The 16,825-nt window shown below is 42.5% G+C and overlaps 1 protein-coding gene across 1 annotated transcript in view; it reads left to right on the forward strand.

The window, feature by feature from the left end:
- The window catches only part of OCA2 (OCA2 melanosomal transmembrane protein), a 184,434-nt gene that overhangs the window by 19,558 nt on the left and 148,051 nt on the right, over positions 1 to 16,825 (forward strand). The window contains exons 2-5 of the mRNA XM_068425544.1: positions 5,159 to 5,257; positions 5,854 to 6,039; positions 13,943 to 14,000; positions 14,914 to 14,986. Of these exons, the coding sequence (XP_068281645.1) occupies positions 5,159 to 5,257; positions 5,854 to 6,039; positions 13,943 to 14,000; positions 14,914 to 14,986 (416 nt within the window). The remainder of the gene's footprint in view (positions 1 to 5,158; positions 5,258 to 5,853; positions 6,040 to 13,942; positions 14,001 to 14,913; positions 14,987 to 16,825) is intronic.

A 16,825-nucleotide genomic window follows, 5' to 3' on the forward strand; every position in this document is an offset into this window, starting at 1 on the left:
AGTTGTTACTAGTCTCCTGAATGATTAATTACCTCTCATATTCTTACTCTGACCTCCTTCTCCTCTAGGAAACTTTGCTTAAATTTTTATTGTATTTGTAATAAACTCTTGGCTTGGTAGTATTCCTGGACTTTTGTTTATGAGGCAACCCCACACTTAAAATGGTTTTAGTGATTTCTAATTCAGGGAAGCATGCTAACTTTTTTTTTCTCGATGAGATTCTGCTTTCAGGTTTTTTTACAGTGAAATTTCCAATAAGTTATATGTTCAAAACTGTTGATGTTCTTGCATAATGCATATGCTTCCATATTCACCTCTTCTTCAATTCTGACCAAATCCTTCCCGTTGAAGTGAGAATTATTGCTTTCTGTTATCATAGAAAAAGCTCTTTTACTGATAGTTGCGTGCAGGATGTAGCATATGGCAGATGAAGCATTATATTAGCTGATGTTTAAAATGTATGATTTTTATTATAGGGAGTGAAAACTTAATGCATTGTGTGGCATAATTAATCTTTTCAATATAAGGTTAAATAATATGTTCCAGCCAAACCTAGTGATTATTTTAATTGTTTGTCAGCTAACTAGGGGTGAGTATGGTCTTTTCCTTTCTCAGGTTCTTGTAGGATGTTTACTTCTTTTGGTGTCCTCTGCTGTGATGTATTTGGGATTGAAAGGTTGCTTAATTCTGAACACAGTTCCTACAACAAAGTCTTTCTTTTCCTTTAGTTTAAAGTGGCACGTGTAAACACACTCGGAAATGCTTGAAAATGGGGTCAGGAGGCAGGTCTGATGCTCAACAGCAGGAATCAAGTCCTCTCTTTGGACTTCATCCAAAGTCCTCCAAAGCCTTTGGAAGTTATCACCTGCAGGTGATGGGAAACAGCAGTGTGTTGTAGATGGAATCTGCAGCACTCTTCAGCCACCTACTTTGAATAAAGTCCCAGCAGTCATCAGCCCAGGGGTGGGAGAAACTAGCATCTCCCACATCTCTTCCTTTCCTCTCCTGCTCTCCCTGTACCTCTCCACATCACCAAGAGGACAAGGGAAGCCTGCTTCTCCTTAAACTGCCCAAATGAGTGTAAGAAATTGAAGGTCGTATCTCTGCTGTGTACAGCTGTAGAGAAGTACAAATTGCCAGCAAATAATGTGAACTTTGCTCATCCGTGGGAGCAGTGGCACAGCCACAGGTTGTGGGGGCTTCTGCAACAGATGACTTGCATTTGGACCCTTGTATTTTTTAATGCTGTGGGTGACATCCTTCTCCAACTGCTGTCAGGCAACTGGAACTTCATCTGTGGACACCTTCATGACTCGGCAGAACCTGCTGTATCATCTGGGTTGTGGACAGCCCTCCTACAACGCTGGTTCCTCTTCTGGGTTACTATGGACAGAGTCAGAAATTGTAATTGCTTGAAAGATTAGCGATGGGAAAGTATGACTTTGACCGCAAGTAACCTCCTCAGAAAACACACGCTTCCTTGGAACAAAGCTACACTCCTGCAGAGAGAGCCAAAATCTGTGTATATGACTGTCACAGCAGTAGCCAAGTGGTTAAGAACACAATCTTCTGTTTGAAAGATTTCTCTTAATTAAAAAAACATGCTCAGCTGTAGCAAGTGTGAGAATGGATGTGGCCACAGCTGTAGTTGTACAGGAGGCAGGACATGCTTCTCTTTTTCTGATGTTAGTTCTACATGGATCTTTCCATATGAGTGGTGCTTTGTAAGTTTTTGAAGAAGTCCTTGTCAAATAATTTTTTCCATAGCTTTTGGTTTTAATTTTCTTCCATCACTTTTGAGTGAAAGGGAAATGAGAATGTTAATTTTTTTCAGTGAAGATCTATGTGCATATCTACATATAAATGTATACATTTGTAAATGCAATTATTTCATGTCTCTGCTTATATTTGATATATAAAATGCTAATGATTTTTGAGTCTGAACCATGCGAGAAGAACAGTGGACACAATTGGTGTCCAGCTTACCAGCTCCTCACCTGCACATCCAGAGCAGTTATCTTATGAACGGGTCTGTCCACAATGGGTTAACGAGCTGACCTGGTGATTAACTCCTTGGTAATGTTGCTGAATTGCTCAGCAGAGATAGATTGCATTTCACTCTAGCATGTAGATATAACCAAGTTTCTAGCTCTTTTGACTGTGAAGAAACATTCAAAGTGTAAGCTGATCCTAGGTTTTGAAATGGGTCACACTGATTTCTTTCCCTTATTTACATGGTGTCATAATTGCCAGACACTTGCAGGGCTGAGGAGCACCAAGAATGATGCTGTGATGGTTTTTGAGCACTTCAGATTTGCTCCTCTAATAGCAGGGGGTCTCCAGGCCTTCCCAGGTTTTGCTTGCAGGTGATCTCTCTTATCTTTTGATGAATTGGGTGACCAAATCACACCAATAGTGTCTCTGCAGAAGTATGAGAGGCACAGAGGGGCTTGCATGAGGCTCTCCGTTCAGGGAGGACTTTCATTTTTATAATCCATGCTTTTTTTTCACCATGTTTTTTCAACTGCTCTTTCTAGAGCTTTCAGCCTTCAAGATGCTTTTATGCTCTAATTAGCTTTATTGTTTATATTACTCTCATTCTCTAATTAGAGTAATCACATCACGGGGGAGTTGAGGCTCTTCTGCTTTTTATCTAATTATTTTTGTTTTGTGAAGCCTGGCTGTTTCCTGCTGCTTATTCTTGTCCGTGTGTTTTTACTCTCTGCAAATTGATGTTGTCATGTACTAATTGTTTTCACTTTATCTGAAGACCTTTTCCATTTTTACTGTATTGGCCATTCTTGGCAATCTGTGAGCCTCTACAGTTCCATTTAAAAGTGGCAAGACCTATTCCAGCAAGTGGGAATAACAAATGTGCAAAAAGAAAGAGAAGGTGATGTCTTTAACTAGCCTTCTGGATCCTTCACCTCAGGTTCTGTCATTTAAACCACCTTTCACCAAAACTTTATCCTCTCTTTCTGGTTGCCATTGCTGTGGTTGCTGCCCTTTAGCACTTTTGCATACTGATCACTCACAGTAGTGGTGAACACTTGCTGAGGTGGGGCATTGTCAGTAGATATACGTATGCCTATGTAACACAAAGCAATGTTGGCATCAACCTCTAAAAGTTAGAAGAAAATGGAAGTTTTTGTTGAAAGTTTTCTGGTTACTAATCTTGGATTTTGCACACGTCCTAGCAGGAAAAGAAAAGTAAGTGTGGAAAGGTTAATGGTGTGTGCAAAGTGAGGTTAGATCAGAACAGCATATAGTATATATTATTTGGGGCCTTTTCTGTGGAACAAGTGGCATCGTTTTGTTTAACAGCAGAAAGAGCTAACTGGTCTTTGTATGAGTTAAATTTCTGGATGTACAAGTTCAAGGTTCACCATCAGAATTTATATTAAAATTGCCACCTTTGGATACAAACTTTGAACGAAGCAGGATGCTGAGATTAGCCAGGAGCATATCAATGATGCTCAGTGAGCACACATTTAAAATCCTGATAGTGTTTTTGCTATCCTTATGAATACCATTTTGTAAAAGCTCTAGGTAACCTTTTACATCTAAGGCTATGATAAGATTAGAATAGCACTTGCTTCAAAATACCAGAGCTTCTCCACTTAAACGTTTTGTGTGAATGATATTCTCCTATTTAAAAAAGGAAACACTTCGATACCTTCAGAGTGTGCAATCGTCTCTTCACAGATGAAGTGTCAGTGCAATGTAGCACCTGAATTGTAATATGCCCAACATTTGACCTGAGGTACAGGATAATTCAGTCTCTCTAACTCATTGATTCTCTTCTGTTGAGGCTGCAAATACTGTGCTTAGAGCATAGTTTGAATGAGTGTTATGGCCGCTCAAGGCTGGAATCACCATATCCTGTTGCTCCACACCTAGCATGGTTTCTGAATGATAACACTACTAAACAAGCAAGATGAAGCATTAACTGGAGGTTTTAATTTTACAAAGTCTGAGTTCATGCATACCTCTACAAATTGCAAGGAATTCCACTATCTTACATTGTATTATGAAGTTAAATACACAGATTCTTTTTTTTTGAACTGGCCTTATATTTGGAAGATTGAATTACCAGTTGCCTTTGAATATCTATTTGTTTGTTTATGATTTTATAATTTATTTCCCCTCACAGTCCAGCGATAGCAGAAAATGCTTTAGGTTTCCTCTAAGTGTCTTTGGGAGTAATGAGATCTGCATATTGACTGTACGTCTAGCAGATTTCTTCAGGACTTCCTGGTGGTGGGTGGCTGCAATTTTGAATGGAATAAATCTGATTGTGCCTGAATAATGATAGTTTTGATGGGAAATGTCTCTGGAAGAGCTAGGTCTTTGAGAGTGCTCTAAAATGACTCAATTATTTAATCTCTCCCAGAAGCCTGCCCCAAAGCTAGACCTCTGTGATTGTGCTTGGTTCTCTTCAGGTGTTTCTTAAGCTTTGGAATTTATGTTTTAGCAAAAGGCTTCTTAACAATGCTAAACTGCAATATGGCAAGAAGTAGCTTACTCTCTGTCAATTATCTGTAGCACCAGGACCAAAACTTGACAGAACCTCTTTGGAAGGGACTGTGCTGCAGGAATGAAGTGCTTGTACTTCAGATAAAGCTTTCCTCCTTAACATGAGGGATGCTGAGGTTGTTGTAGAGATTAGTAGATTTCTGGTGATCCGTGTCTCACATGACATTTGTGGGACAGAAATTACCCTATTATTTTATGTTTTGTGACGTATATTAATATGAGCTTATATGAATATAGGTAATTATTTCCCTTAAGCATTTTGCCTTACTAATATTACAGTGCTGTTGTTCCACTGTAAATTTAGGAGTCTAAAATATGAGAATGTGACTGTGAGTTAGGTGTGTGTTGCTCTTCTGGCTTTTAGAGGGAATTTAATTGACTATTTTAGATACTGCTTTTAGGATAAGATAAATTTATTTTATTTTATGCAGTAGAGTCCCCCATGACTATAAGGAAGTAGCTACCATGACTAGTTCAAACTTCATGAAAACCTTAATTTAGGTGAACGCCATTCTTAAAGAATATTTAACTAGTTAGATGCACTTGTAGCAAAATATTCTGTAGAACTGTAGTGAATCATTGTACTGCAGACTTACTGTACTTTTTTTTTTTCTCTCCAAAGATATCACTTCAATTTTTCCAAATTATTCAGCTCAAGGTCAAAAAACACTGGCTTTACAGAGAAGACACCACTACTGAAGGTTTCCTCAGAGGAAAATGGGTGAGTTACTTTCATTATTTTTTTTTCTAAGCTCTCTTATATTTAATTGTGCATGGTTCTTTCTTACATCCTGAAACCAAAACTGCTGGGAAATAAAGTGAATGGCAGGGGTTGTCAGCAGAGGGTTACTCTGGAGGACCTTGAGTGGAAAGAATGGGCTGTAAATGGGGAAGGGAAGAATGTAAGGTCTGAGGTCAGGGTGATTAGAAAGCCCTAAGGATAGGCAAACGCAAGTTGTGTGCTCTTATTTCCTCCATGTGGTGTTACATCAGGTGCACTGAAAGACACAGCAGAGCTATAGAAAGGGCCCTTATAGGGGTTTACACACCAAATCCTGAGGTACATCTGCCTAGTGCATCAGAGACCGGTTCTCCCAGGTGCACCTAAGCATCGTGGGATCTTTGTTCTTGCTCTCCAGTCTACCCAGCTGTGTCACCAAGGGGAGCTCAGTCTGTACTGAACAAATCTCTTTCTATGAATTTTTCCATTAAAATTTCTCACAGTGAACGTAAGGATATGCTAGGTCCATTGCATCTACTACCTGTTGAAATAAATCACTGTTTTGTTTTATTATGTTTACTGAAAATGTGTAACAGGTTACAGTGCGTGGCTCTTCATAATCCAGATTTTACCACAGATGATTCATGGGACAACAGCTCTGCGGAATTTGAGCAAAGGATTCAACTTGGAAGTGAAATGAGAAGTTTGTCCAGATCTGCTTCGTCTGAGAAATATGAAATCTTGGACAATCTTCATGCCAAGTTCAATTTATCAAAGATGAGGTCTGAATTCAAACATTCTTTTATTTTTTTTTCCATTTTTTTTTTTTTTTAAATTTCTGCAGGGATTAGTTTTTAAGTATAGATGTCTAGAAAATGATTTATTTTCTGCAAATGAATAAAATAACACTCCATGTTTGGGCCTTATCTTGCCATTGATAGTTTATAAATAAACCGTGGTGAAACTGATTACAGCTGCTACCTAAAGTTCAATAGCTCCTTGCTCTTACAAGCATCAATCATAGCACCTGTTCTGAACTTGTAATTAAATACCTTCTATATTGATTTTAAAATTTCCTTGAAACAATTTCTTAAAAGCCCGTTGGTTGATTCCACAGCTTTATTCTTCAGTGTTTTGTTGCTTTTATGAAATACTTCACTTTAATTAAAATATCACAGAATCACAGAATCACAGAATCAACCAGGTTGGAAGAGACCTCAGGGATCATCGAGTCCAACCGCTGCCCCTACACCACCCTGTCAACTAGACCATGGCACTAAGTGCCATGTCCAGTCTTTTCTTAAACACATCCAGAGATGGTGACTCCACCACCTCCCTGGGCAGCCCATTCCAATGTCTAATAACCCTTTCTGTAAAGAAATTCTTCCTGATGTCCAACCTGAACCTCCCCTGGCGAAGCTTGAGGCTGTGCCCTCTTGTCCTATCGCTAGTTGCCTGGGAGAAGAGGCCAGCTCCCACTTCACTACAACCTCCCTTCAGGTAGTTGTAGTCTGCAATAAGGTCACCTCGGAGCTCCCTCTTCTCCAGGCTAAACAACCCCAGCTCCCTCAGCCGTTCCTCGTAGGTCAGACCCTCCAGACCCTTCACCAGCTTGGTCGCCCTCCTCTGGACTCGCTCCAACACCTCAACATCTTTCTTGAAGTGCGGGGCCCAGAACTGGACACAGTACTCAAGGTGCGGCCTCACCAGTGCCGAGTAGAGAGGGACGATCACTTCCCTAGACCGGCTGGCTACACTATTCCTAATAGAGGCCAGGATGCCATTGGCCTTCTTGGCCACCTGGGCACACTGCTGGCTCATGTTTAGCCGGCTGTCGATCAGCACCCCCAGGTCTCTTTCCACCGGGCCGCTTTCTAACCACTCTTCCCCCAGCCTGTAGAGCTGCATGGGGTTGTTGTGGCCGAAGTGTAAGACCCGGCACTTGTTCTTGTGGAACCTCATGCCGTTGGTCTCGGCCCATCTATCTAACCTGTCCAAATCCCTCTGTAGGGCCTTCCTACCCTCCAGCAGATCGACACTCCCCCCCAGCTTGGTGTCATCTGCAAATTTACTGAGGGTGCACTCAATCCCTACGTCTAGATCATCTATAAAGATATTGAACAGCACCGGCCCCAGAACTGATCCCTGGGGAACACCGCTAGTGACCGGCCGCCAGTTGGACTTTGCCCTATTCACCACCACTCTCTGGGCTCGGCCATCCAGCCAGTTTTTAACCCATCGAAGAGTCCACCCATCCAAGCCCCGGGCAGCCAGTTTGTCCAGGAGGATGCTGTGGGAGACAGTGTCGAATGCCTTACTGAAGTCTAGATAGACTACATCCACAGCCCTGCCCTCATCTACTAAGCGGGTCACTTTGTCATAGAAGGAGACCAGGTTGGTCTAGCAGGACCTGCCTTTCATGAATCCATGTTGGCTGGTATCTAACATAGTCTTTCTATAGTCATTGTAGTATCTTTTCACCTATACACAGTGCAAAATCTAACTGAGTGTTTTTCTATCTTTTAAGTACATTAATATATTTCACTCTTTTCCTCAAAGTAGTCTTTTACCTCTTTTGAGCATGGAGGATATATGTTGGAAGGACAACACAGCTGGGCATAAGCAATCCAGGAGGTTCCTGGAATGAGTGGATGATAACTTCCTTCTCCAAGTGATAGAGGAGCCGACGAGAAGAGGTGCCATGCTGGACCTTGTTCTCACCAACAAGGAGAGGCTGGTGGGGGACGTGAAGCCCAAGGGCAGCCTTGGCAGCAACCATGAAATGGTAGAGTTCAAGATCCATAGGGCAGTAAGGAGGGTGCGCAGCAACCATGAAATGGTAGAGTTCAAGATCCATAGGGCAGTAAGGAGGGTGCGCAGCCAGCTCACCACCCTGGATTTCAGGAGAGCAGACTTTGTCCTCTTCAGGGACCTGCTTGGGAAAGTCCCTTGGGATAAAGCCCTGGAGGGAAGAGGGGCCGAAGAAAGCTGGTTAGTATTCAAGGACCACCTCCTCCAGGCTCAGGAGCAATGCATCCCGACAAAGAAGAAGGCAGGCAAAAAAGCCAGGAGGCCTGCATGGATGAACAAGGAGCTTCTGGATAAACTCAGGCACAAGAAGGAAGCCTACAGAGCGTGGAAGCAAGGGCAGGTAGCCTGGGAGGAATACAGGGAATTTGTCCGAGAAGCCAGGGACCAGGTTAGGAAAGCTAAAGCCCTGATAGAATTAAATCTGGCCAGGGCTGTCAAGGACAACAAAAAAAGCTTCTATAAGTATGTCAGTGACAAAAGGAAGACTAGGGAAAATGTGGGCCCTCTCCGGAAGGAAATGGGAGACCTGGTTACCCAAGATATGGAGAAGACTGAGGTACTCAACGACTTTTTTGCCTCAGTCTTCACCGGCAAGAGCTCTAGCCTCACCACCCAAGTCACAGAAGGCAGAGGCAGGGACTGGAAGGATGAAGAACTGCCCACTGTAGGAGAAGATCAGGTTCGAGACCATCTAAGGAACCTGAAGGTGCACAAGTCCATGGGATCTTATAAGGTGCATCCACAGGTCCTGAGGGAACTGGCAGATGAAGTTGCTAAGCTGCTATCCATCATTTTTGAGAAGTCATGGCAGTCTGGTGAAGTTCCCACTGACTGGAAAAGGGGAAACATAAAAAGGGGAAACATAACCCCCATCCTCAAGAAGGGGAAAAAGGAAGATCCAGGGAACTACAGGCCAGTCAGTCTCACCTCTGTGCCTGGCAAGATCATGGAGCAGATCCTGCTGGAAACTGTACTGAAGCGCATGGAAATCAAGGAGGTGATTGGTGGCAGCCAACATGGCTTCACCAAGGGCAAATCATGTCTGACAAATTTGGTGGCCTTCTACGACAGGGTTACAGCACAGGTGGATAGGGGAAGAGCAACTGATGTCATCTACCTGGACTTGTGCAAAGTATTTGACACTGTCCCGCACAATATCCTTGTCTCTAAATTGGAGAGACGTGGACTTGACGGATGGACCACTCGGTGGATAAAGAATTGGCTGGATGGTCGCACTCAAAGAGTTACGGTCAACGGCTCAATGTCCAAGTGGACACCAGTGACGAGTGGTGTTCCTCAGGGGTCGGTATTGGGACCGGTCCTGTTTAACATCTTTGTTGGTGACATGGACAGTGGGATTGAGTGCGCCCTCAGCGAGTTTGCTGACGACACCAAGCTGTGCGGTGTGGTCGACACGCTGGAGGGAAGGGATGCCATCCAGAGGGACCTTGACAGGCTTGAGATCTGGGCCTGTGAGAACCGCGTGAAGTTCAACAAGTCCAAGTGCAAGGTCCTGCACGTGGGTCGGGGCAATCACAAGCACAAATACAGGCTGGGCAGAGAATGGATAGAGAGAAGCCCTGAGGAGAAGGATTTGGGGGTGATGGTTGATGAGAAGCTCAACATGAGCCAGCAGTGTGTGCTTGAAGCCCAGAAGGCCAACCATATCCTGGGCTGCATCAAAAGAAGTGTGGCCAGCAGGTTGAGGGAGGTGATACTGCCCCTTTACTCCTCTCTTGTGAGACACCACCTGGAATACTGAGTTCAGCTCTGGGGTCCCCAACACGAGAAGGACATGGAGCAGTTGAAGCGAGTCCAGAGGAGGGCCAAGAAGATGATGAGAGGGATGGAACACCTCTCCTATGAAGACACGCTGAGCGAGTTGGGGCTGTTCAGCCTGGAGAAGAGAAGGCTCCGGGGAGACTTTCTAGCAGCCTTCCAGTACCTGAAGGGGGCCTACAGGAAAGCTGGAGAGGGGCTTTTTACAAGGGCATGTAGTGACAGAACGAGGGGGAATGGTTTTAAACTGAAAGAGGGTAGATTTAGCTTAGATATTAGGAAGAAATTCTTTACTGTGAGGGTGGTGAGACACTGGAACAGGTTGCCCAGAGATGTTGTGGCTGCCCCCTCCCTGGCAGTGTTTAAGGCCAGATTGGATGGGGCTTTGAGCAACCTGGTCTAGTGGAAGGTGTTCCTGCCTGTGGCAGGGGGGTTGGAGCTAGATGATCTTTAAGGTCTCTTCCAACCCAAACCATTCTACGATTCTATGATTCTATGATATTGAATCTATTAATATATCAAAAGATACCAATGTGATAAGAGCTTAAGTTCAAATTTGCTCAGGATATTTTTGCCTGGGATTTAACTAATAATCGCTTTAATCTTGGATAGTAATTCTCTCTGCCCTTTCCAGAGTTTCAACGCTTTTTACTATTTTGGTTTGGCCTCTGCAAATAGCTCTGCAGATTTGCATGGAGCCCAGCACTGCATGTTCGCATCTCTGTGTTGATCCGCAGAGCCTTTCCAACGAGATGTCTGTGCATCTTTGCCTAATCTGTATGTTGTCTTAGCTCATCACTTCACAATTATTTTCCTCCTTTCATTGTGCATATGATATTGTGTGTAGTGCCGCTCTCCTGCACTGCTGCTGAACAAATAGAGCAGAAGAATTTCAATAGCTGCAATTAGTGCAGTATGAGCAGATGTGAAGAAGTTTGGCAGGCGTCTTTCTTCACGCTTAGGGTAGCTTTCCCGGGTATTTGATGGAACAAAGGCATTGAGCAGGAGTGTAGAATCCATTGTTTCCAGTACAACATAAGTGTTGTGGTTTAACCCCTGCCGGCAACTAAGCACCACCCAGCCACTTGCTCAATCCCCCCCAGCAGTGGGATGGGGGGGAGATTTTGGAGAAAAAAAAAGTAAAACTCATGGGTTGAGATAAAAACAGTTTAATAGGACAGAAAAGGAAGGGAAAAGAATAATAACAATAAAATATACAAACCAAGTGATGCACAATACAATTGCTCCCTGCCCGCTGACTGATGCCCAGCCAATTCCCGAGCTGCGGTGCCCCTCAGCCAACTCCTCCCAGTTTATATACTGGGCATGACGTCATATGGTATGGAATACCCCTTTGGCTCATTTGGGACCGCTGTCCCAGCTGTGTCCCCTCCCAGCTTCTTGTGCACTCCCAGCCTCCACTGGCAGGGCAGTACGAGAAGCTGAAAAGTCCTTGACTTAGTATGAACACTGCTTAGCAACAGCTAAAACAGTTTGGACTGTTTGGCAACAGCCAAGACATCAGTGTGTTATCAGCATTATTCTCATCCTAAATCCAAACCACAGCACTATACCAGGTACGAGGAAGAAAATTACCTTTATTCCAGCTGAAACCAGGACAATAGGTTTTTTAATCTGGGGAGTAGCGCATTTCTCTGGCAGACATGCCCGTGAAATATTTTCATTGCTATAGTGCTGGTTGCACATATGGGGCCAGCTCCTTGGTTGTCATAAATCAGCATAACTCTGCTGAGATAATAAATGGAGCTACACTGCCCGACACCACATGCAGATCAGACTGAAAATCATTTGATTCAGAACAGGGGGTGAAATCCTTCATAGATTTATACTTGATGCATTTCCAACTGAAGTCCAATAGCATTGCGCCGGAGGCGTATATCAGCGCAGGATTTGGCACAGGGTTTGCGCTTGCATCGCTGTGCCAGATTAGCACTGTAGGAAGAGACAGATTGCAAACCACAGGCGAGCCAAAGGCTGATCACTTCTCTACTGTAAGCTGTTAAAAGCACTGCTTCCCTAATACAAAATGCCATGAAAACAAACAGACAGGAGGAAAAGAGACTTCTGAACTCTACATTTAATGAAATAACCATTTCTGAAAGCTTTTTTATTGTACCTTGCCAGATCCTTTAGATGAGTTTCTGTTATTTACAGACAAGTGGTTATGAATATTTAAAGCTTTAATTAATGTTTTTTGATTTCTCTTATGTCTTAAAATCAAGTTATTGCTGCTTCTTGTTTCAATAATATTTGAATAATAATAAAAACTTGAAATGATAATTTGGAAGTGCAAGCAGAAAATATCAAGTACATTAAAGCTAAACAAATGTGGACTGGGATTTAGTAATTCATAACATAATAAATTCTCAAAAATACCAAAATAGAAATGTAACGTAGGGATGGGGAGAACAGACAAGCAGGACAGAGCATGCATTGCTAAGCTGGCACTAGGTGTTTTCCATAAATCACACAATACCAAAAGATGTTATCAGTTTTGAGGTGCTGATAAAGGCTTTTGTTGTCATTCCTCTCTTTTCAAGCCTTTATTATTCTCTCCCCCCTCTCTGCCACCTCATTTTTCAGTAGAGCAGGGCTACCTGGCATTTCTGGAAGAAGCCACCTAATTGGTTTCCCCTCTTCCTCTGCCCTCTCTAGACTTTTATGCTGTGCAAAGCTTGTGTAAAGTTGCTACAACTTGTATTTCATTGGATATTGTAGCCCCTTTATACCAGTTTGTCTCTGGCAATATACTTTTATTAGCTGCTGATTTTTTTCTGCCCCTGTGGAGAAATCTAAAGAGGAAGGGATCTTCAGAAAAAAATGTTTTTCAAAAACGGGTCTCCAATTAGTCATGTTGCTTTCAGTCAATGAGCTTGATTTAGGGACTTATTTCCACTGTGATTAAAAATTATTTCTGACTCTTCAGACTACTCTGCTTTAATATTTTGTTCTCTAGCATCTGTCAATGCAGCTATTTATTGCACTGTTCCCTTCTCAACTAATTATCCCAGTAACTTGAAATGTTTTCCTTCTTGCTTGTCATCAGGCTTATATCAAACCTTACATTTGTCATTCTGTCAGGAAACCAATGTTTGAATGTTTACTTTTGAAAAAATGGTATGAGAACATCAATGCCTTCAATTAATGAAAAGATGTAATAAGGGCAAATCACTAAAAAGAGTTCTGTAAATTAAGACATCTGTGTAACATCCTGATGGGCAGCAACAAAATAATTAGTTGAGAATTGTGTTTTCTGGTAAGAATAAAAATATGATACTTTAAAAGTGATAAATTTTAAGATTTCTTATTTGAGAGCATGCATTTTCAACATCCACATTTTAATTTAGAGTTATTCTTGCTTAACCTACTTGGTAGTAAGCTCTGACACTTCAGAAAATTTGATGGCATCCTAACTCCAGAACTGGGCATTCCTTCAAAGGGCACAAGTGTGTTATGGAAAAAAAAAAATCTAGTTTTGCTAGTTGGTTTATCTAGAGATGCTCATGAAGTATATTTGGTTTAAAGAGACATTATTAAAAACCAGAAGAGTCTTAAAGCTTCTTCTTGTCTTCAAACTGTCTTTTCCCAGCACCTTTCAGGATGTATATTAGAAGTCCAGTTTTGAGGAAGTCATTCATGACACCACCCCTCTACGCAACAAGCTGTGCTTTCTGCTCAGCCATGACACCTCCCTGTGGTGGCAGTGCTCTATTGCCTGCCTGGGAGAGACCAGGGCTCGCTGATGGGTTTCTGGGTCTGTTGGGGGCCGGCAATAGCAGCAGAGAAGTGGCTCCAGGTCCCAGCACCAGCTCATGCTGCAGCCCGAGGGGTAAAACCTCCTTCCTGTGTGATGAGACGTGGCTGACAGCAGACCTGGGGCAGAAGGCCCTATAGTCACTGAGGCTTCCCAAGCCCCTGCTGACCCCACGTAGTAGTGTCCATACTCTGACGTGGTATATTATTACCTGTAAGTGCTTACCATGATGCTTCTGAAATGTCAGAGCTGTTAAGAGAACAGAAGAGATTTTTTTTTTAAACTAGCCATATAGTAAATACATGTTTCTTATGTTTCAGATGCTGTCTAAAATTCCTAAAAGTTTCAGGACTTTTTATCTTTGTAGTTGTCTGCTCTGTAAGTATTGAATTTGCAGCCCTTACTCACCTCCCACCCTCCAATTTCCTTAGAATTAGTTCAAAATGAGGTGTGATATTTGGTCTTAGCTAATAAATAGGTATCTCAAGGGTGGGGCAAGATGGCAAAAAATGAAAATACTGCGCAGGACCTTATGCCTAATCAGACCAATATTTGGTGCACTAGCCACCACCCTGGACAATGTGGTAGGGTAGGCAGTTGAGTTTGAGGAGCCAGCTTAAACCGAAATTTGTATGATGTCCTTTATGGTTGCTTGTTGAATTTAGGATGAGTCTTTAGATACTGGCTAACACCTGAGGAATGTTCACAGGAAAAGCCGTGCCGGGAAGGATGCACCAGCAATTGCAGTGTTCCACAGTGTGAAAGGCAGAGGACCATGGGGAGGTAGGCAGCTGCTTACCAGGGCTGCCTGAGAGCTGCCCTCCCTTACCAAAATCTTAAAAATTGGCAAAATCTTAGACTGCAAGACTTGAGAAACATTTCAAAAAGCTGGAGTTTATCCTTTTAGCTGCTGTGAGGATCCCTTTTTTGCCCAGCAGGGCTTCTGTATCAGAGACAAAATAGACGACACTCTGTATTTTCTCAGTTGTGGGTGTTGCTTTCCAGATAGATCCTTAAGATTACAACTTTGTCCTAAGAGGCACTTGGATAATATACATCAAATATATGACTTTGGCAGGAAGTTTATGGAAGGGATATTACTCCCCCCGTTAAGTATCCCAGGGCTGTTTTTCAGCTGAGGTGGAAACATACTTGAAAATACTGACAGCAATCTTACAAATTAATGCACAGTTTGAGAGTCTTATTTAAGTATTTGAGATATTTTGGTTTTTTTCAGGTTTTGTATTATTAATACATGTTAATACATGTTTGGGTTTTATCCTTCCCCTAGATTTTATTTGGCATTTATCCAGATCAAGGTGTGTCCTGGCAGATGTTGGCTGTATCACCTCTGGAAAGCTTCTGTATCCTTCTTTCATTGAAAAAAAGCCAGAATGGAAGTTTCATTGATAAACTGGTTGGATGGGCTGGTGTTTTCTGTCTTATATCCTGAGAGAATTGGGTGTCCTCAGAGCCTGGGCTGCATGTGGACATGTCCTTTGATGCAGGCCACGGTCATGCTCCCTATCCAAGTCATACTGAATGGCACCTGTCTGGGGCGCCTTGTGGTGTTAATCCAGTCCCTGTGTCCAGTATCTGCATGAAGCCAAGAGTGTGGAAGTGGGTTGCAGAGCCAGTGGGATCAAGGCCCAGCAAATAGCTGGGACCATGGCGCTAAGATATGCACCTGGCTGCAGCAACTGCACTGCAGGCCAGTTGTATATTGTCATCTGTAACATACCTGTAGTGTATACTTGGACCATGGTGTTATTCAGTGAACTCCTTCAAAAGCAGGAAATGAGATAATTCACAGATATGTTTCCAGAATAGCTTAGCCCAGCCACATGTACGGATTTGTGCATCTGTAGATATTTTTCAGTGGAGGTGCAGATTCATGTACAAATTTTCCGTGCAAAATTGCTCAAAAGTGAATTTAAGTCCACAGATTGCCAAGAAAAGTTCAGAAGAAAAAACAATAGAATAACCCAAAATAAAAATAATTCATTGCAGGTGAATGCGGACCTGAATGTGAAAAGTCTTTGAGGCATGAGCATTCAGTTAGTAAAAAACCAAAAACTTCTGCAAATAAATTACATTTCTTGTTCCCACTGTATTTCTAGTTCAACCAGTCTGGTCTGCAATCTGCTTGGCTCTCATTTCACTAGTGTTGAAAGATGATTCACCTATAGCTATATTTCACAGGCTCCAGGGAGGTGTCTTGTTTGGAAAAGGAGCAGTAGGATTTAATTTTTGAACTGCTGATTTTTTCTATTTAACTGGGCAGTTCCATGGCTTTGAGCAGGGACAGTCCATTTTAAATAGATTTGGTTATTAGCATTCTCACTGTTGCCAATAATGACACAATATAATGCAATAATTAGTAGGGTAAATGAGGCAGAAAATGTTAGTGCTTGAGGGCCATTTAAAATTAAATGTTGAGATTGTTTTTTGGAGGAAAGCAAGTGAACATTTAGTAGGACCAGTGACAATTTCAACTGTAAACTCATCAGTATCCTGTTCACATCAATGTTTTTGTCCTAGTAGAAATTGCTGTTCAAAGCTCCTATATATGTGCAGTGTTGAACAGCACCAGGGCTGTCATGGCCCAGTTTGCCAAAGGAGGGTGTATTGCCACCCTCCTGCCCAAGCAAGTCTTTGATTTCAAGTTTTAGTTAACTGTCATAGCATAACTTGAGGATTTGCTCGCTTTCCACAGATTTTGTGTTGGAACCATAGCTGCTGCACTGTAAACATTGACTCTGCAACCAGTTATTCCTTTTGCTTGTTTCAGGCAAGTGCTAGTGGGACTGGGATTTGAGTACAAACAAGTGTTCCCATATTTCACATTTTACCTATCATGTCAGGATGTTTTGAGACAAATAGCTGTCAGACAGTCAGAATATTGCATTCCCCTTTCTTACTTGACAAACCTGGAGCTGAAGCTTCTTGGTTTGTGTCTTGTGTGTTGAAAACTGGATGTTCTGTCCCTGCGTTCCTACCTGAGGTCACTGAGCTGGAGAAAATATGTGAGAGGCAAACAATCCAGCAAAGCCATGCTTCATTTTCAAGGCATCATGGTAATTCAAGCAGAAGAGTCAAGGATAAAGATTGCATTCTTAAATGAGGTTTGTAAAAGGCACAAGCAACGCTGAGTATCATCTCACCATTGCTGCTGGTCATTTGTGCAGAAGTAAGCTCATGTG

The sequence above is a fragment of the Nyctibius grandis genome, chromosome 2 (genome assembly GCF_013368605.1).
Source record: "Nyctibius grandis isolate bNycGra1 chromosome 2, bNycGra1.pri, whole genome shotgun sequence".
Lineage (NCBI taxonomy): Eukaryota > Metazoa > Chordata > Aves > Nyctibiiformes > Nyctibiidae > Nyctibius > Nyctibius grandis.